Below are 21,805 nucleotides of genomic sequence, written 5' to 3' on the forward strand. Positions count from 1 at the left end.
GTTTTTAAATTTTGTATATTTTTAATGTTTACTGTTTTTAGCTTTCGTGAACCTCCCAGAGAGCTTCAGCTGTGGGGCGGTATATAAATGTAATTAAATAAATAAATAAATATTGGGCCCTTTTCAAAAACTACATGCAGACGTACCTTGAATGAAATATGATTTATGTCAAAAACAGAAAGCTACCAAACAGTAAAGCAACTTGAGTTCAAGCAGTCCCGCTGATGAAGCATGGTACATACAGCACCATGTACATTGATGGTGCTATATAAATAAATAATAATAATAATAATAATAATAATAATAATTTCAGCCTCTATGACAAAGCGTCACAGCCCCAATGACACAACCGAGTTAAGCACCAGCGTGAGTTGTTAAACAAGGCAAGGTAGCCAGGACAGTCAACTCTTCCTTGCCTTCTCATTGTAAGTAACTATAAATAAATTCCCCACCTTCTAGTAAATAACTTATTTTTCCAGGTAAACAAACCCAATAATAGCAATAAAAACCCTTATGAAGGTAGAAAGCCTGTAGGGGCTATGCAGTGTATTGCACTGAATGCCACACGTATGACTGACAGCTGGACAGAAGTTGTGGATGTGTGCTTGCTGTAATGAGCTCCTAGCTCTCAGGGAACAAGTTCGTTCCCTTGAAGTCAAGGTTGCTGACCTGGAGAACTAAGTGAGTCAGAGAGGTTATTATTTATTTATTTATTTATTTAGCACCTTCAGTGTACATGGTGCTGTACAGTGTAAAACAATAAAATAGCAAAACCCTGCCACATAGGCTTACATTCTAATAGAATGTAAGGCTACGGTGGATAAGACCTTCGGGGACCTAACAGGGAATCTCCAAGTCAGTGGGTGACAACTCCTCTGCTGCCCGGGTGAATGGGAATCTCGGGGAAGGAGAGTGTCATTATGATGAAGAGGGAAATGATCCCTTAGAAGGGACCCATTCCTTGAAAGACAAGCAAATGTCCTCTCACACTGACAATATGCCTCCAGGGGGGCAGGGGGTCTTGTAGTAGTGGGAGATTCGATTGTTAGTCACATAGACTGCTAATTTATTTTATTTTATATTTTATTTATTTATTTATTTATTTATTTATTACATTTTTATACCGACCAATAGCCAAAGCTCTCTGGGCGGTTCACAAAAATTAAAACTATAATAAAACAACCAACAGGTTAAAAACACAAATACAAAATACAGTAAGTTTGCTAAGTTTGTGATGGGTGTGTAGACCGCACTGTAAATTGCTTGCCTGGCATGAAGGTTGTGGATATCATGTACTATCTAGATAGCTTTGTAGATAATGCTGTGGTAGAATCAGTGGTCATGGTCCACGTTAGTAACAATGATGTGGGGGAAATATAGTTGTGAGGTCTTGGAAGCCAAATTTAGGTTGCTAGGTAGGAAGTTGAAATCCAGAACCACCAAGGTGGCTTTCTTTGAAATACTACCTGTTCTATGCACAAGGCCACCCAGACAGACAAAGCTGAGGAATCTCAATGCACGGATGACAGTGGTGTAAGGAGGAGGGGGTCAGATTTATTAAGCACTAGGGAACGTTTTGGGACAAGCGGGATGGGACAGGCTCCACTTGAACCAAAATAGAACCAGACTACTGGTGTTAAACATTTAAAAAGTGCCAGAGCAGTTTTTAATCATTTTGGGGGAAAGCTGAGAGGAGCTGGGAAACATCTGGTTCCGGTTGAATAATCCCTTGGGGATAATGTTGAAAATGTCTCCAATTGCCCAAATGGAGATGGGGAGGAAATAGGCAATGAGTATATGGTGAAACATGATAGCCACTCAAAGAGGCCTAAGGGCCAAAGTGGATGATGCACATGCCAAAAACATCTGGAGAGGGACACCATGTATAGATGTTTCTATGCAAATGCTAGAAGCCTCTAAGCCAAAATAGGAGATTTGGAATGCCTGGTTTTAAAGGAGAACCTAGATATGGTGAGCATTATGTAAACCTGGTGGAGCTGAGAAAACCAGTGGCATATGGTTATCATTGAATATAAACACTCTAAGAAAGACAGGGAAGAGTGTGCCAGAAGAGGTGTTGCTCTGTACATCAAAGAGGGCAGACTAGAAAACCTAAAAGGGGAAGACTCTTGTGTTGTGGGTGACAGTACCAGACTCCAAAACTAATTTAATACTAGAAACATGCTATTGTCACCCAGACCAGAACCCTCAGGGTGTTTTTGAGATGGATAATGAAATCAGGCATTCCTCCAAATGAGGAAGAGTTGTAATAATGGGTAGTTTCAATTACTGGAGAAATGCATGTTCCAGTGTCAAAAAGTGGTTATGTTTCTTGGTGCCCTAAATGACTATGCCCTAGAACAGTTGGTCATGAAACCAACAAGAGGGGAGGCAACCCTGAATTAAATTGTAAATGATGTTGCTCCGGACCTAGTACAAGATGTGAGTGTTGTTGAACCAATTGGAAACAAGGAACACAGTGCTATCAGAATTAATATATATTTAAGTGGAAAATTGCCAAGGAAGTCCAACATAGTCATATTTTAGTTCAAAATAAGAAATTTCTCTAAAATGAGGGAACTAGTAAAAAAAAATGAAAGGGGAAGTCAGGAGAGTTAAATCTTTCCAAAATGCTTGGAGTTACTCAAAACCAAAATAATAGAAGCACAACTAGAATGTATACCTCAGGTTAGAAAAGGTAGCAATAAATCCAAGAGGTTTCCAGCATGGTTAATGAGCAGTGTCAATGAAGCTATTAGAGAAAAGAGGATTTTCTTCAGAAAATTGAATTCTTGCCCAAATGAAGAAAACAAAAGGGAGCACAAGCTTGCACAAAGGAGATGCAACATCACTAACAACATCAAGGCCAACCATCAAGAATTCTTTAAATATATCAGAAGCAGAAAAACAGCTAGGGAGACGGTTGGACTGTTGGATGACAGTGGAGTTAAAGGAGTACTAAAGGAGGATAAGGAGATTACAGAGAAACCAAATTAATTATTTTCATCTGTCTTTACTGCAGAAGATATAGGACAGGTACCTGTGCCTGAACTGATGTTTTCAAGAAGGGAGTCTGAGGAACTGAGACAAATAATGGTGACGAAAGTTGAAGTTCTCAGCCTTATTGAGAAATTGAAAGTTAATAAATTACTGGGCCCATATGGTATCAATCCTAGACTTCTTAAAGAACTCAAATATGAAATTGCTGATCTTCTGACAAAAGTATGTAACATCTCCCTAAAATTAGTCTCTGTACCAGAGGACCAGAAAATGCCAAATATAATACCAGTTTTTTAAAAGGGATCTAGGGGAAATCCAGGAAATTATAGGACGTTTAGCTTATGATACAACCAATACTGGTAACTTTTTAAAAATCCATGTTCAGGCATAACTAACCAGGCTATTTCAAAACAGTGGGCAAGCTTTCAAGTTCAACATCAGGCTGGGTTCATAAGAACATAAAATGAACCATGATGGATCAGACCAAGGATCCATGTAGTCCAGTGGAGGCTGGTGGCTCCAATGTCAGTGGGATGGGTTTCAGTCAGAACTCCAAAGACGTTTGTACCTTGGATAGCTCTTTTAGAGTTCTGTCTGAAACCCGGAACAGGTTCACCATCCACTGACATTGGACTCACCATCCTCCACTGATCTAGTCCAGCATTCTGTTCACACAGGGGCCAACCAACTGCCCACGGGAAACCCATAAGCAGGACATGAGTGCAACAGCACCCTCCTACCCATGTTTCCGAGCAACTGATATACATACTGTAAGCTCCTGCTGGATTTCTCCCCTGGGATTTAGCTCCCAACTATAAGTTCATAAAGAATTACCCTTCTGGGATTTAGCTCCCTTTGTTGTGCCCTTGTTTTGGCTTCAGCTGATGGCTTATCAGTTTATATGAGTTTTAAATGATTACCTTAAGTAATTTAATAGATAAATAAGTAAGTAAATAGCACTTATCTTCTCCTCACACAGGTGCTTAACCGGCTTGTGTGCTGACATAGCACATGCCTTGCTGTGACCATTGGCCTTAGCCATGCTATCTGGGACTGATGGACATTGTAGTTCAAAATATCTGGAGGACACCAATTGGGCAAATCTGGTATAGATTGTTATAGCTATGAAAAGCAACAGGGAGAAAAGTGTATATAGACTGCATGTTACTATCTGAAACTGTCTTTCTAAGCCAGGCCATGGGTCTTAGCCCAGTGTTGTCTATTCTACCAAGGGATACTCCCCGTCCCCCACAACAAGGCTTAATCCTGCAATCTCCCCAACATTTCCCATTTGTAACTCTCCCATGTCTTCCCAGTGCTTCTTCCATGTTTTTCCTTACTAGAAAAAATCAGTTAAAGAAGAAAAGATGGAATAGGTGCACAATGCCTTTTGATTGGTAACACTATGAGCTCTCTGTCTGGAAGCTCCCCAGTCCTGCTGCCAGAGAGCCTGTTTAACTGAACATGCTAGAAATTAAGTCTAGGACTTTCTGTATGCAAAGCGTGTCCTCTACTGGTAAGCTATGGCCTTCTCACCTAGCAGCATGGTGTTGTATCCAAGGAATTCTGGCCAGAATATGCAGAACAGGATGAAAAGCCAGACAGGACAAAAATAAGTTACGAAATAAGCTGGGACATGGTTCAAGCAAAGGGTAAGAAATAAAATTTAGGAAGGCAAGGCAGAGAGCATAACATTAGTTGGTTTGGGTCTCTTCACATATTATTTTTTTGTGGGGGGAGCTGCTCTATAAAGATTTTTAATCTAAAATATATTATATGAATGTGACAACAAGATTTCAGATATTGCACAGCTAAGGACTGAATGGCTAGTTGTGGTAAACTTGTTTTTGTTGTCTGTATTATTTTCAAAGGAAAGAACAGCCGGAGGAGCCTTTAGCATTATGTCTTTCCTGAGATAATGTTTTGAGCTAGGGGTTTAAATAGTGAGACAATATGCCTTTAACGTAAGTTAATGCTCATCTATGCTTAGATTTCCATTGCGGTTCCTAACCCTGGACCATGTGAGAGAGTAACAAAGAACATCCTTTGAACTGTTGTAGGTTAGGATGTCCTATCACCACATTTACATTATCAAATGTAAATTTCTACATGAATTGCTGTGGGCACTAATTAATCATAGTCTCTCTCTCTCACTCACACACACTTTTACCATTATATATTTATAACGTTAAATCTTGAGAGGTAGTGTGAGTACCTAACCTTCTGTTCTGTATAGTCTACTGAGTAGACTCTACCTTAAGGGTGGGCAGAAGCTAGATCAAGTTTTCTGACTCCCAAAGGTCTGGCAAAATGCTTATCTCTCTCGTAAATTAAATTGCTGAAAAAGATTGATTGAGGATGGGGGGAAACCAGGAGTAGATTTTTGGATGAAAAGATTTGTGAACTTAGTTCTGGACTGACTGGTCACAACTTGTTGGGCCAAGCATGGGCCTAGCGGGCATCTCTCCCCCCCCCCCCAACCTGAGCCACTATTTTGCCCCTGGCTCCCGTTGCTGGATCTCAAGGAACAAACCAAAAAATGAAGGCGATCCTGCAAGTCTACCCCAGATCTACCCCTACTGGCTGGCATTGATTTTAAGGTCTTGGGCAGCTGGCTGCCAGGAACTGAAGCTGCGACTTTCTGCTTGACCATCGAGCAATAGCCGCTCTCCTTCCCAAATCGACTTCTGAACGTCTGAAGACGCATTCAGGAACTTGTACACAGTTCGGCGGGAAGGGATTAGAGGCTCCTATTAATTTAGGAACGGAGCACTGCGACCGGGTTTGCCATATCATTCCGCCTGGCAAATCTCTTCGCGGAAGGCTTCGGTGTTTAATTGATTTTCTTCTTTGAGGAGGACGCCGGACCCGCGTGCTTGAGCAGAGAGCCCTATTCTCTCTCCTCCCACCCTCTTCCGTTCTTTTCTCTTCTTCTTGGTCTCCTGGTTTTCCCGCAGGCAGGAGGCGGTGTAGCCCCAGAAGGGTGGGGGGAAGAGGGACGCCATTGCGTTGCTATGAGGTGACTCCCGCCCTTCATGCTCAGCTCTCCTCCCTCGCCGTGACTGGCTGACTGAGCAGTGAGTCGCTCGCTCTCTCGCTCGCTCTGTGGCCGCAGGGTCGGCGGCGCTTGGATTCTTTGCCGGTGACTGGGACTGTGCTCGGCCGCTCACGCGCTCGGCGGCGGTGGTGGTTGGGGGCGGGGAGGAGTTTGGAAGAAGATGAAGGCAGCGCGCAATGGCAAACAGCGGCGGCTGAGGTGAGGCGCAGGCAAGTCGGAGGACGAAAACGGCAGCCCAGAGGCTTTTCCCTGCAGAGGGAATGGCTCACGCCGGTGCTGCGGGAAGCGACGAGCCCGGGCCGGGCACCTCCGGCCGCAGAGAAGACGGGGGATGCGACGGGCCGGGCCAGGCGCTGGCGGCGGCCGCGGCGCTGCAGAACGCCCTGTCGCTGGAGGAGATTCTCAAGCTCTACAACCAGCCCATCAACGAGGAGCAGGCGTGGGCCGTGTGCTACCAATGCTGCGGGTCCCTCCGTGACCGAAGCCGCCGCGGGGAGTCCCCGACCCACAGGGTGGAGAGCCCCGCTGACATCCGTATCTGGAGGGACGGAGCCGTCACCCTGGACGGCGGCGGCGGCGGCGGCGGCACTCGGAGCCCGCCAGGAGCAGGTAGAATGAGCGCGTCGGGGCAGCCGGCCGGCTCGCCTCAGCCGGTTCTCGTCCGAGGCTCCTCGTGGTCCTGGTGCCAGTTTCTTCCTGGGCTGTTTTCCACCTTGTCACTTTCTTTCTGTGGGGGATGAATATGCCCCTAGCAACGCTCCCCGCCACCCCCGTTTCCATCCCACCTGCCATCATCTTGGATGCTGGAGGTTGCACATCTCCAGTTATGCGATGCGGGGGGGGGGGGGCGGGGGGAGGAGAGGGATCTTTACCATAGCTTTCTTTCTACCATTTTTTCATCTCTTTTCTCTGTTTACATGAATGTGGGCTGACGCGTCTTGTCTCAGGGTGACGATACTCCTCTCCCTCCCCACACCAGTACAAAAGCGCTTCTGTTTATCTTGTTTATACATCCTCTCCCTAAGCTACTCCTTTTATATGAAGAGTTCAGTATTTAGCATTTCTTTATCCATTCTCAATGAATATAGCATTTTCTCTGTTGGTTTGAAATCTAGAAATCTCGTCATATCAGCAAAAATCATTCCTTCCCTCAAATACTGCATTATGGCCGGTGTATGGGTGAAGCAGGTCTGTGTCGGCAGGGTAGCTTAATTAACTTGAGCAGATGCCTTGATTTGTGTTTGAGAGAGGTTTCATTTTTGGATTAGAGGACCTAATAACATCTTGCTGTTGCATTTCTGTTTACAATATAACAACATAGATGGGTGTATTTGCTCTCAGCAGACAGCAGATAGAGAATGCATCTGTGTATTTACCAGAATTGCTCTGGCTCCTTCCCAGCCAGAATTTTCTCTGTTCTTGCTTGGAGAAAGCTTGTAGAAAAGAAAATGATGCAAAGCTGCTCATGTAGGTCAGCATGACGATGGGGGAGGGCACTGCAAAGCAAAACAAAGAGAGCAGCTGTCAGAGCCCAGGCATGCTGTTAGCAAGAGGTTTTAATGTCTGTTGGCTTTGTGCCTTTGTTTTGTTTTGTTTTAAAATCCAAAACAAGTGAGGCTGCTATCCTAAACCAAGATATTTGGGAGTAAATTGCATTGATATCAATGAGACTTACAGTGGGACTCCTGCAGTCACACATCTATTTGTAAGAGCTGTTTATAGAAAACAAGTGAAAATGCATATTCTGATGTGTACAAATCATTATTGTATTTGCAACCATCAGTAAATGAGGATATCAAACCAATTTAAATGAATACAGGAAATAAAATGTGACTTCGTGTATTCCTTTTCCTTGGAAGTGAGTACTTATGTACAATACATTAAACAGACCCTGCAATTATATATAATATGCACTTTATGTACATGAGTAAAGTAATACCATATTGCCTTAGTGTTGCATGTGTTAGCATGTGCCTTCAAATATCTCTGATTATGAAGTCAGCATCCTAAACTACGTTTCAAAGCCAGCTCAACATAATTGCATTCTAGCAGTAAACAGATTATGGCTGTCATTTTACTTGTACAGTCAACAAAGCATTACATATGAAAAATGGCACACAGCATGCATCACAAATCCTTATTTTGCTATGGATTGTAAGTGAACATAATAGAACCAGAGGTAATATTAAGACTTCAAAATGGGAGTAACTGATTTTTAGATTGTAGGACATGGTGTGGAATTTGCTTCTTCTACAGTTATAGGGAGAACAATGGAGAGTGCTATACTGTTTAATATCCACCTGGCTTTGGATGTTGGGCCCTTCATAATGTTTTAAAGAATTCGTCACTGGCTTCTAAAGTTCTACAGCACATGCAAGATGGACTTCCTTTCCATTAACTGGCTGGGGAATAGGGAATGTTTCACATAGCAATTTAGTGATAGTGAACTCCCACATATATGGGATTAAGGCACAGGGTTTTCAGGTTACGGAATGCAACTCCTAGACAAGTTTTTAGTCCCAACACAATGAACAACACAAAAATATGACTGGTATTTTCTAAAAGTTTTTGTTGGCATGCAGTTGGGAGCATTCGGTATTTGGAAACTCTTCTTAATGTTAGCTATAATTAGTGAAATGAAGATAATGTTCTTTGTCTCTTCATTCCTTAGCTATGTTCTAAACTCTTATTGATCTCAAAATGTAGGAGATCAAATACAATACCATCCGTTCTATTCCATATGCATCTGTGTGGAAGATAGTAGGTTTTGCAGTAATTTTGGGATGTCTTCAAGTGGGGATGATCACAGTTAACAAAATATTGCTAGCTGCAAGTAGTGTAGCTTTTTAAAACTACTACAGGGAGGAAAGGTTTATAAAAGTAGAATAGGAATCTATTAGCACTTCAGCTAAGGTTGTACCAGAGCAGCAACCTGTTCACACAGCAATTTGAGTAGTCTGTCATAGTATTTTTCCATCTCATCTTTGGGAGTCATACCCAAAGAGGGGGATGCTTGGGGTCCAATTTATAAGCAAAATGCATATGAAAGTGACCAGTGGAGAACATTCCTTCTACCAGCAGCATATCTTTAGGGTGGATTCCTGCATTTAGCAGGGGGTTGGACTCAATGGCCTTATAGGCCCCTTCCAACTCTACTATTCTATGATTCTATGATCTCTCCTCAGCATCTTACCCAATCATTTCTTCTCAAAGTCAAACCCAGGAAAGCATCTTTTAAAAGAAAGCTGCAGGCACATTGGAGTTAGAAACACCTACCTGCATCCACCTTTTGCTGTTAAAATCAGTCCATCACTTTTTTACATGATTGGGACAGATCTAGGTTTAAACAAACTGCTCTGGTGCCAGTGTATCTACTTTTACACTCCTTATGGTGCAGCATAAGCGAACTTACTGACATAACCTCCACCATTATTTGGTGTTAGCTGTGATAACACTGTATCTGATTATGCAATGCTGTAACATGTACAGAGATGATGGCATGATGAAGTGGCCTTGGTTAAAGATCTGGTAGGTATATCTCAGATGATATGGAATGGAGCAATATTAAACTTTACATTTGCAGAACATATTCACTATGTTCTTATTAATCCCTTCAAAACATTTCAGCATCACTAAGAAAAAAAGCCTTTTTGATTATTTTCTTTGATCTGATCCATTAAAATCACCCATTTAAGCTTATGGGGTTCATCACACAAGCTGAAATCCTGCATTTTTACTTGGGCTTTCTGCTACCAGATTTTTTGCAGGATCGACTCCCTTACACGGACAAACACATGCTTTGAATTGAGAACTTCCTTTCTTGAGAGCTTCGGCTATGGGGCGGTATATAAATGTAATAAATAAATAAATAAATAAATTCTATAGGTTTTATTTTACAACCACTAGATGACAATGTGGTTATAGCACAATGGCATCATTACACACAGTTGATATATCAGATTATCACCTTTTATCAGGTTATCTCCGATATTTTTAAAAGTGGAATGAAGGTCAGAAAGTGCAGGAGAGGCCCTGGAAGTTGACGATGTAGTGTAAAGGACTCACAGACTTCCAAGAGTGACCAATAGCAAGCGTACAATAAAAGCCTTGTGTAGAAATGCTCTATGACATACTATTTTTGTGCAACATTAAAGTTTAAAATTGGCAGTGAGACATGTAAACTTATATGTGTTGCATATAACCATTAAAATAAATACTGGATATTGATATATAATTTAAGTATTTTAGTCATTCAATTTAATATTTGTTTCATTAGTTAAAACAAAGTATTAAACATTTGCCTATTGATCTAGTAAGAAAGAACTATGTCCAGAAGCAACAAATTGGATGCAGGAGTATTATTTTCATCATGATATTCATCCAGTTCCTATCATACAGGGTGGTTGTGACTTTTGTCTCCTATGGTCATAGTCATCCCCACCCAAAATCAGTAGTCATCTATAATACAGCTGCACCTGTGCCATTGTTAATAAGAAAGCAACCAAATACTAACTATTGAGTATATTAAAAATATTTATCTTCTTGTAGTGAACATTCAAACTTGGTTTATAATGGTGAAAGAGGATGTGATCAGTCATGATGTCATCAGATAATGAATAGAAAATGTAGCAGACATTTATTTAGGCTGCAGCCCTATTTAACACAGACTAACTCCCTTCTGAGTAGGCACACATAGGATTGTTCTAATGATGTCCAACTCTTCCAAGGAGAAATATATAAATATTGTGTACATTTATATTTCTGGAAGAAATTTAAGATCAGATAGATCAACCCTTTCCCTGAAGAAAATTACACCTAGCAGTTAGATTATGATGTTCCTTAAACTGGGTGGATGAAGGCAAACAGTACTAAATAAAACAATGCTAAGTAAACCAAATTCAGATAGTTCAAACAAGTAAGCTATGTCGTAGTGCAATCTCCAAGAGGAAGTGAATAAACTTTAGAACTGTTAGCAAATATGACCTAGGACAATATATTTCTGCAAATATGGTAATGAATTGAACCTTGAGCATGAAGTAATATATAGTCAATTAACCTACTTAAGAGCCTATCTCCAGTTTTAACTGTCTTGGAACTTCCAGCCTCTGTGACCTTTGGGCTAGATAGAAGAGTTGTATCAAACAGTGTCCTTCTGCAACGGAATGGACACAACTGATGGATCAAATACCCCCTCATCTTCAGCCTTTCCCTATTCCCCCAAATCTGCTCCAGAGGTTTGGGGGACCCTTGAGTGGATTTGGCAGCTGTAGAGGGGAAGGGAAATGCTTTTGTGCAAGTGTTGGATATAGCCCAACACTTGTGCAACAAGTTAGTTCTGACTAAAAGTCCCATTGATTTCTAATTATGACTAAATCTGGATCCAACCCTATATGTAGAATAATGTTTTTGTATGGAAAAGCGATCAGTCATGTGAGTTCCTGCCCAATGAATGTTGGTGGCTCTGAAGTCAGTGGTGCGGTCAGAACTCTAAAGAAGCTATCCAAAGTGCTTTATAAGGTGCTCTGAGGTTATTATTATCCTTCTTGTCATTGTCATCATCCTACCCACGCACACTCAACTTTGCAGACATGTTTTCTCAGTGTTCCCTTTTGCAATAGGTTACAATGGATTGTTTTTGTTGCTGCTGCTATTTTATGTGATTGTGTGGATTCCTCCACTGTTTTGCACCCATGAACTTACCATCACTTGATTCTCTGTGGTATGGGCATATTAAAGGAGGATAAGGGGACTGCAGAGAAGCTGAATGAATTATTTTCATCTATCTTCACTGCAGAATAACAGATAACTGTGAAAACTGATGTTTGCAGGAACGGAGTCTGAGGACCTCCTAAAGCTATTGAATAGGAAGTATAGGGAATTGTACATCTATTAGAGACTGGGTTATGTTAAAAATTTGCTGAGGTGAAATATTAAAAGACTGTTAAGAAATACTTTCATCCTCAGCCAATAAATATGACAAAGTTCTGATTCTGATAGCAGAATTCAAAAAGCTATGTTCAGTGGGGATTTTTAGTTAGCTTATTCTGTATATGCATATTAAGTTAAACCTGGAAACAATTGTGGTATCAATCTAAGCCTAAGGCTCTGTTATTGCTGAAGTTATATTTTACATACCCCTTATGGGGCTATGTAAGAGTGTCGGATGTCTTAAATCACAATTTATATAGTGCAGAAGATTGTATACATTATTGCATTAGTTTGAGTAAAAAACAATTATTTCTATTCATATTTTTCAGCTAGACTGCTGCAGCTGAAAGATTGCACCTTTCCTAAGCACACTTTCTAGATCTACACCTAATATTTCCCCCAGGGCCATTACTTATCTAAAGATGTGGATTTCTGATAGATGTACATATGATTTCAGTGGGCATCATGTTTTATTTTATATCGAAAAGAGATTGGAAATCAATTAATATGTGTTTCCAGTTAATTTATGTCTTTAGTTTGAGGAGAAACCATGGAAAGGAATATGAATGAGGAAGGAAAGTGGGAAAGGTCCATGTTTGCATTCTTTTTAGGTGCTTCTGTTGAAATTGAGCCATAAATTTGTATGACTCACTTTAATGTCAAGTCTTCTGTTTCTGCAGAGCAGAATGTCAGACATATACTGTCATAACTTCCTGAACGGTGGGAAAAATAAAAATTGGGCTAGAATTGTAGTACAATGAAAAACTTGACAAGCAAGATTTGCAGTCTTGTCACTTTAAAACATTTTTTATTTTTGAATTTAAAGACAGGTGTCTACAAACCTGCTTATCATGAAGATGGTCTCTTTTGACATAAAGAGTGACCCCTTCCCATCCACCTAAGTGTACTGAACTGTGTGGCACTTTTCCCCCCCTTGCATCTAATGATGAGCACATGAGCTTCTCTTTTTCATTTCCTTTTAGCTCTACACATTGCTTAGTGCATGAAGTGCTGATGCCAAACAGTCCCAAGTTAATTTGAGAGAGGCAAAAGATGCCATACATTGGGCAACAGAAGTGGCTAGTGAGAACTGGATAGTGCTGGAATATGCTAAAAAAAGGAGGGAGAGGTGGGTTGTATGCTGAATGCTCCTGCGATTGTAAAGGGTGGCACTAGTTGGGTTCTGAATTTAGTTGGCTTGCTGACCTTCAGAGAGCACCTCACAGTGAGACATGAACAATGTGTCATATGTTTTCTGAACATGGAGCTGTGGATGGCATTAGGGGAAATGTTTGACTCAGACTTTCAGCATACCAGCATCTTATTCCTATGAAGCAAGGCCTAGTACAGCTTTTGGCTGGTTACCAAGGCCAACAAAAATTTTACAGGTGCCTTTTTAAAGTTCATTTTTTATTGCTTCTGTTGATATCTATTTTTTCAAAAGCAGAATAGAGTGAAGATTGTAAAATACAGACGAAAGTAACTTGTCAAACAAATTAATTGCGTCTTCTCATTGACAACCAGGATTTCCTGTTTATGTCACAGTATGTGACATATAAACAGGTATAGGCCTGCTTACGTCTCATAGTCTGACTTAGTATAAGGCACTTCCATAATTTTCTTTCCCCTCTCAATGAGTCTAGGCGTGGGTGGATATATACATGGTGCTTTTACTCTGGTTCTACTGCACTCCTAAGTCGATCATGTCAGATGATACCTGCCCCTCTCCATAGCTAGTACGGTGTTTCTTGCTCTAACTCCATTTCCCCCCAAAACTCATTTTGTGACAGATTTTCCAGTCACTGTAGATTCAGTGCAGTTTGGAAGTCTGTCTGTGTGACCTCAGCTAGCTTCGGTGTGAACTGGTGGAAGCAGTGCTGATTGGCTAAAGGGAAACTTGTGTGGTGCGGGATGATTGCAGAGGGCTAAACATGGCTACCCAAAAGTAACTCATTGCCTTCAATTGCACTTTGCTGAGTACACCCTCTCTCAGCTGTGCTCTGTAAGCTTTGAATCAACAGGCTTCCCCCACTTCGTTTGTGTGCTCATAAAGTGAAATGGAGGAATTACTTCCGTATGAACATGTAAACATTCACCCTTGTGCCCCTCTCTCCTTACAGTGGGAAGGGCACCCCTAAGTGCACAACTCCAAAATAGTGCTGCGGTAAAGAGTGGGAAAGCAGCAATTGAGCCCATGTTCTCAACAATGCAGTTTCAATATAGCAGAGGAAGTGGCTCAGTGGGAAGATGGAGGACAGATACAATATAATATGTTTTTAAATGCATATATTAATTTACTTATCACTGTGAAGCCTTACCATGAACAGCAAATGCAGTGCCTGGGCCATGATAATTGCCCCCTGTTCTTTCGATTCACAGCCGGAGGGAGTACCCTGCAGCAGAGGTATAATATCACTTTGCACAGACAACCTAGAAGGGAAGAGGCTGTGTCCTCTTCCAGCTAATACCTGTATAAAGTAAATGGTTTAGAATTGCTCCTGTCTACATCACAGAGTAGTAGGAAGATCATGCATTGTACTGAGCTCTTGGGAAGTGAGAAGCAGCACAGTTTCTTCTCTTTGGATCATCCCTCTCTCCCCCACCCTATCTGCAACATGCAAATATAAGGAAAAGGCAGCAATCCAGAGCACTTGCTTCACTTTGTCTCAAACTAGAGAAGGAGGAGTGGCAGCAGGTCAGTATGGAGGCAGGTAAATTGAGTTGGAGGAATTTCAGCTGGAAATCATGACATTTCTGACCTTCAGTGCAGCTTCCTACAAAGTTTCCTCAGTCCTTTTTGTCCTTGTAGATTCACAGGGGTTGCTGACAGCTGTAGCCATGGAGTGTGTGTCTCAGAAGCAGTAGCTTTTACCTTTCCCTTTTCTCTGTCCAGAATAGCTAGATGTTCTACCCTCTGCACATTTACTTGCATCCTAAACATTTCCATTTTTCGTAGGATGCATGTACCACTGAATTTAATGGAACATACTTCTAAGGAAGTGTGCTCCAGTTGTAGCCTTAGGAACTGAAGTGTTCAAAGAGGAGGATGCAGCTGGAATAGGTTGTTTTTCACATGCCAATTGCAACCTAAAAGCCACATCTTTGTGTGTGTGTGAGAGAGAGAGAGAGAAGGAGAGAGGGAGAGTTTACACATATATGCACACTCACACACAGAGTAGTTACTGCAGAATGCATTCAAACCTTAAGATTAGTGACTCTTTTTAACATACTACTATGAGTGTCTGGAGGATGCAAGTGAAATTGTCTAATTTTGGTTTTGAGTTTATATTTGCTTTTGTAAAAATGTGGAAGTAACACATATATATATATTTAATTTCAGGTAAATCAGAACATTTGCGCTGTCCAGAAACAGAGGTAAGAAGAACTTATATAAGTGTTACTTTTTGTGTTTTACACTCAATGAAACTTAGGGCACTTTCCCATGGCTTTTTCAGAAGCTTCTGTTAAGTGCTAACTATCTGCAATGATAGCATTGCCACAGAAGAGAGAGATGTGTTTTTAAAGAAAGGTGTGCTGTCTGTCTGCATAAAGCGTCTGAATTGAAAAGGAAAAAAAGCTTGAAGAACATAAGAAGAGCCCTGCTGGATCACATGAAAGGACTATTCAAGCAGTGGGGCTTTCAAAATGCCACGGGTAAGCAAGGAAAGGACTTCCAAGATGTTTTTGGCTTATGGCACAGGAGCCATACAATTTGCTCCTATGACATATCACAGCCACTTTACCATAACAATATGCCCCAATTGCTCTTGTTTCATTGTGGTTAGGATGCAGAGGAATGGATATTTACCAACAACTTTGCTTAGATATTTGTTTCTTCCATACCAGGAAGAATCAATATTTTCTAGCAATATTGTTTGGCTAGATGTCACAGCCATGTAGCCCCCCTCCCCGCACATAAACTCCAGTGTCAGAGGGTGTGGGAAGTAAAGGGTCAGGAGGGTTTGATATTATTTGGGTTTTTTAAAAAAGATAATTTTGTTTTTAAAGCAAGTTTTATGTTTGTCTTCTTTTAAAAAATATTGCATGAATATGGTTGACAATGGGTTGTATGTAATATAGTAAGCTCAATCGTCCTAGTTAGGCTTTTGAGTGTTGTTCTTTTTATATAGTTTAATTCAAACAATGGCAGTTTTTTTTACTTTACCATGTCATTTGCAGTGTTCTGATATTGGTTATATTTGGGGAAATAAAGTGTAATAAACACACACAGGTACTCACGTTTTTAATGCAGACAGACTCCAAAGTATGTAATATTTTATTCTTTGGCAGGAATGGATGTAGACACAAAAATGTTCTATCTTTGCAGTGTTAGGTATAGCTGACAGAGTTTAACTGAAACATTATTAGAAGTTTTGTCCCAAAAATGTTCCCTCATTTTGTAGGTTCCAAAAACTTATTTACTAATTATTTCATTTATATTGAATAAATAATACCCAGCAGTATTTGCTGATGTCAGTTTGCAAGTTGTTTATGGTAATTCCTGTTCTTTATAGTTTACTACTACTATCCCTAATACTATTAGTCTTTATTTTTAAAAAATCATGAAAATGAGGTAATCCCCAAGATGTGGACTTTGATTGGTTTGACATCCAGTCTGTGTATCATTGATATAGATATAGATATAGATTTAGATATATATGTGACAATTTAACCCTACCTCTTCAAGATCCTTCCAAATGGAAAGAAAGATACTGATGGTGTACATCAGAGGTGGGCAAATAATGTCCCTCTCGATATTTTGGCCTATAACACCCATCAGCCCTTGCTAGCACAGTCAATGCTGAGGTATGTTGGGAGCTATGTAAACTATTGGCAGTAGGGAATAGGAATATAGTAGCTTCTGTCAGTTTTGTTTTGACACACTGTATGACTTATTAGCTGCCTGATTGTTTAGACAATCTATACATTATTAGTAAAAATGCTGAGAAATGGATTGATAAGAGGCATTTACCAACAATGAGGCAATGTTGTGAGATGCATTTAAAGTTAGATATACATTTCTTTCTCTTATGAAACACTAGTATTCTACATACAGATATATTCTCCTTATTACAATTGAAAGTGCCTTTTCCCCCAGTCCAACATTCTATCTCACCTTGGCTTGCTTTTACATTAGAATTCTGACACTTGCTATGAGTTCAACTAACTCAGGTTTTGATTGGTATAAAAATATTAATACTCATTTCATACTGTCCTAGCAAACAGGGTTTTGGGGCCGGGGGGGGGGGAGATTTCAGCTTTCTGGGTGACCTCAACGTACCATAACCATTTGTTAATGCATGTTGAGTTCCCCATTTTGAGAGAGGTGTACAGATGCCATATTTTCGGGTTTTTCTAGTAAGTGGGGTGGTCTTACATTATATGACCCATTCAGGTTTTGAGGCATTAGCTCACTGGGAAGAATATTTCAGCAATTTTGTTTTTGTTTTGCAAATGTTATAATAGGCCTAGCTCTGCTCAGCACTAATTACACATTCGCTAGTCTTCACAGCTAGATAGATGCGGTGAGGGAGGCAGGGCAAGGGAGCCACCATCAGAGCAGCCCTCTTTCCTTTCCAGTTGCCCCTCTTGCTGCCCTCCTCAAGTAGCACCGTTGCGGAGATCAGGTAGCCCTGATGCTCTGTATCTGTGGTAGTCTTTAGTTGTAGTTCTTTAATTGGAGAAAAAGAAAGCAATAGTTAATGATTAGGGTTGTACATTGAAGTGTAGATTTGGCTCTTGAATATCTAGCATTTAGAAATCCATTCCAATTGTCAGGGAGTTGTTTTCTTAAAACATCTGGAAGACACAAGGTTGCCTAGCCCTGATTTAGATGTTTTGGACATACTGCTTCTGATTGGTGCCCTTGGCCTCTGCATCCCAGTGCCCTTGGGCTTTCCGTGGTACTGCTGAGATTTGTCACATTGCTGCATCTTGCTCCTGTCGCCATTTTTAATTAAATTAAAGATATGATTGTGATGGTGGACACTGTACTGGGTACTGTGTAGTGATCAGGAGCTCCATGAGTAGCACCTGAATGTATCTCTGAACAGGTTATAGGATTCAGCTAAGAGTCTCAAATTAGTATGTTGTTTCATCTTATCAGTATCAAAATATGATATATTAAGTGCACAGGAAGGTTAGCTTTAAATATGAGGCAACACAGCATTTCTTGGCTACTAATTTTATAGTTTTAAAGCTTTTATAAAACATTTGAGAAATATTCAGGTCATATAATTTAACAAAATAACCAAAATGCTCCAATGCATTATTTATTATTTTAAAGATAAATGGACTAAAAACATGGAGGGAAAAGTAACTTTGGTAGAGAGCAAAATCTGCCTCAACCGAGTATTTTAAGTTTGTGTCCCCATTAGAACCGATAATACTAGAATTAGCTGTCTGTATTTTTTGATGATAACCATCAGTTTTATTTACCAGGGTTTGGAGAAGACACAGAATCATTCTTTGAGACCTTAAACCAGACTATTAACTACTTTAGTTTCTGTCATCTGACATGCATAAAATCCAAAATAGCCTCTTACTTAAAAAAAGACAGAGACAAAGCATGCCATGTGAGTGGAATAGAAACACTGTTTTTAGATCCTTTTATAAAGCAAAATAGGTGTAATCTGCTAGTGCTATCAAAACTGGATGCTTGAAACCAAACATATGGACAGCTACTTCAAATCAATATGCAAACTTCATGTCTCTTCAGCTTCACAGTACCTGGCCATGTGCAGCAACCTCTCTAATGATTCTCTCATTTTTCCTCCCTTTCTTAAGCCTTTCCTCTTATCACTGTGGTCTTCTGTCAGTCTTTTCAGGTCCTTATCTATCATTTGTGAGCCTCTGATTCTTTTGTCCTTTCTCCACTGCCTGCCTTGCTCCTTTTTAGGATCAGAGCAATTCAGCCAATGACAGTCAAAGACACTTCTGCCTGACCTATTGCACCATGTTTAGGCAAATTTTGCTTAGCCATTCACTACTGGAAGCTTTACCACTACCAAATCCCTAAGTGCCAAGATGGGCAGGATCTACTTAGTTACTAGAACCAGCAAGCCTAGTACAAAAGACTTACGTTTAGAATTAAACAATTCTAAACTAAACCAAGATCACAGTCTTTACACTCCTCATTACTCCAACCTTCCTTCATTTCAGCAGTAGAATTTAGGGTGGGAAGAGTCATTTTGTTGTTATTGTTAAATAACTGGGAGTCAGAAATCCTTGGTGAAAGTACTGCAAATCACCCAGAGGTATACCAGTAGATCCAGATCTACCGCATGCCCACCCCTGCCTTAGTGCATTGCAGTACAGCTATGGTATATATATAAAAATAAATGTTTATATTTAACAGGCTTGCCTCTGAGATTGGAAGAGTGACCGTGGAGAGGGGAAATGGGGGCATTTCAATGGGCAGGGACGGGAGGAAACTGGAGAGGCCAGGATATGAGCTATTTGAGGCCTCTCTAGCCTCCTTCCCTCCCCTGCTGAAGCCCTGAAGATAGCCTCTGCTGCTACTTCCGCCCTGCATTGAATGATGGTAAGCCTCTAAGTTTGGGGGCTTTCAATCATCAAGGGTGCAATCAATAGTTATTTTTGAGTAATTGAATGCATTCAACTATCTCCCAAGTTGGTGACTTAGCTGAGATCAAACAAGACTTGATAGAGGAGGGGCAGCTGTGTTGGTTTAATCAAGTTCTCCCCTGTTCTTGTATATTGTGAGGGACATGTGCTCTAATTCAGGGCAGGCAGAAGATAACTTGGGATCTACTGTTAGATATCTGGGTAGTTTAGTTCAATAAAATGCAATGTACAATTCAGTTTGACTTTTCTTCAGCATAGACATTCTGCTTGGCTTTTGAAAGGAGGTAGTACATGATGTGGCAATTAGTAGAAGTAGTCCATCCAAAGTACTTTTAAGGTTCAGTTGAGAAGGATAGCTGAATTGCCCAAGTGTTAAGAGAATGTCCTACCATTATTTCCAATTTTCAAAACCTTCTGGCAAGTCTAAATATAAAGGCTATTCACTATATAGTTCTGCTTGGATAGTACTATTGTGTTTGTCGTTATGCTCAGAAATCTTTAAGTAAAGCAGACTGAACTTCCTCTAGGGAAAGAGTGGAGGAATGAAACCTAAGTTTTATAAAACCTACTCTTAAAGAATTGTAAAGTAAAAGTAAAAGTGCACACATTGTGAATTAAAAATGTAGGCTGAAAAAAAATATAATTGAAAACTTAAGTAAGAAGAAAAATAGAAAGTATGAATAAAGAAGTTAACATTTTTTTAAGAAAATAAACTACATCCAGGCAATGGTTTAAAATCCAAAGAGAAATATAATGTTCATTGGCCAAAAGGAATTCTAATTTGTGTTGATTTGACCAGTATTGGTGGTCTTTCAATAACAGTTATAGAATCCTATTTCATGTATCATTGGTGATAACACAATAATAATGTTCAGCTGCTCTTGCCGTTGAAAACAAGTGATGGCAGGTAGTAGGCAGGATTATAGAGACCATGGTGGGAGACATAATGGCATCTACAAGAGGTACAGTGGCCACCAACACCCTCCTCAACCCATTGTTCCTGAATACACTTGTTCTGAACCATACCAAGTCAAATAATAAGGATCAGTTCTCATATAGTCAGGTGCACATACCCAAGTGCATATTGCACATCTATTCCATTAGGTGTGGAGATTTTAAGAGTGAGAAATATTTCTCTGAAGTAAAACCCTGAATTAAATCACAGTTGAGCAGATTTATGTAGTCTTAAGGGTTTTTTTTTCTTTGCCAAAGTCCAGATATTTGCTTTAAAAGCCTGAATCTGAATTTACAGAACACAAATTGTGGGCATGACTAAAGTATATGCAATCAGTCCACTCCTTAAAAAGCAAGCATTCCATGCCAGGAGTGGGAGTAGCTGGTATTTAATTGTGCTTCTGAACTGACACTGTAGATGACTACATTTCATATTTAACCAGGTCTAGCTTGGCCGTTATCCTTTATGTACATTCCAATGTAAGTCAGAGATGGAATCAAAAAAAGAAACTTTCCCAAGTCTGACATGTTGGCATTATGGCTGTATTCAGACAACCAAATCCTGTCTTAATAAGCCAGGATATGCTTGATCTTTGGGTGCCTGCACATAATCCTCTGATGATGCTTCACACAAGCAAGAAACTAAGTTAGGAAGTTGCAGTTAATAATAATTTCCTGTTAACTGCCAAATTAGGAAACTATGATGAATACCTGTCAAACAAGCCAGGATATGAAGCCATGTTTAATGCTGGCTTGCAAATCCTTGTTTGGAACCCATTAACCATAATTCCTAGTTCAGACATAATGAGAAGCTCTGGTTAACTGCTACTTCCAGGTTTATTCCCTCACTTGCATGAAAGGAGGAATGATACAAGAGCAAAGGGACTTTGTGCTGATTTGATCATCTGAACACAGCCATTATATTAAGGCCAACAGGACATGTTCCGCTGAAATCTGGAGTACTGTGGGAACATATAAACGTTCAGAATTTTTACCTACTCCTATTTGCAAAATTATTGTTCCCTAAGAGAACATTCTCAGTGATCAGGTGAGGTGTTCTATTTATATGAAAATATTTTAGAGAGGAAGAGGTTTCTAAAATTAAACCTAAAACAGAATAGTACTGTTAGGGTAAAAGAAGTAAATAAAAGGGGGAAAATAAAAGCTTAATGTTCATTGGATGTAAACATATGTTGCCTTTGTTTTTTGTTTATTTTTGTTTCTAAAAGTGAATTGAACAGTAAGAGTGTTGAGAAGGGCATTTTCTCCTGTGCAATT

The 21,805-nt window shown here is 40.1% G+C and overlaps 2 protein-coding genes across 3 annotated transcripts in view; one reads left to right on the forward strand and one right to left on the reverse strand.

Moving 5' to 3' along the window:
* Positions 1 to 21,805, reverse strand: part of IMPA2 (inositol monophosphatase 2) — a 288,143-nt gene that overhangs the window by 40,290 nt on the left and 226,048 nt on the right. The window lies entirely within an intron of this gene.
* Positions 6,319 to 21,805, forward strand: part of SPIRE1 (spire type actin nucleation factor 1) — a 107,121-nt gene continuing 91,634 nt past the window's right edge. For both annotated transcript variants that reach the window (XM_063130522.1, XM_063130523.1), the window contains exons 1-2: positions 6,319 to 6,667; positions 15,327 to 15,361. In XM_063130522.1, the coding sequence (XP_062986592.1) occupies positions 6,319 to 6,667; positions 15,327 to 15,361 (384 nt within the window). The remainder of the gene's footprint in view (positions 6,668 to 15,326; positions 15,362 to 21,805) is intronic.

The sequence above is a fragment of the Elgaria multicarinata genome, chromosome 7 (genome assembly GCF_023053635.1).
Source record: "Elgaria multicarinata webbii isolate HBS135686 ecotype San Diego chromosome 7, rElgMul1.1.pri, whole genome shotgun sequence".
Taxonomy (NCBI): domain Eukaryota; kingdom Metazoa; phylum Chordata; class Lepidosauria; order Squamata; family Anguidae; genus Elgaria; species Elgaria multicarinata.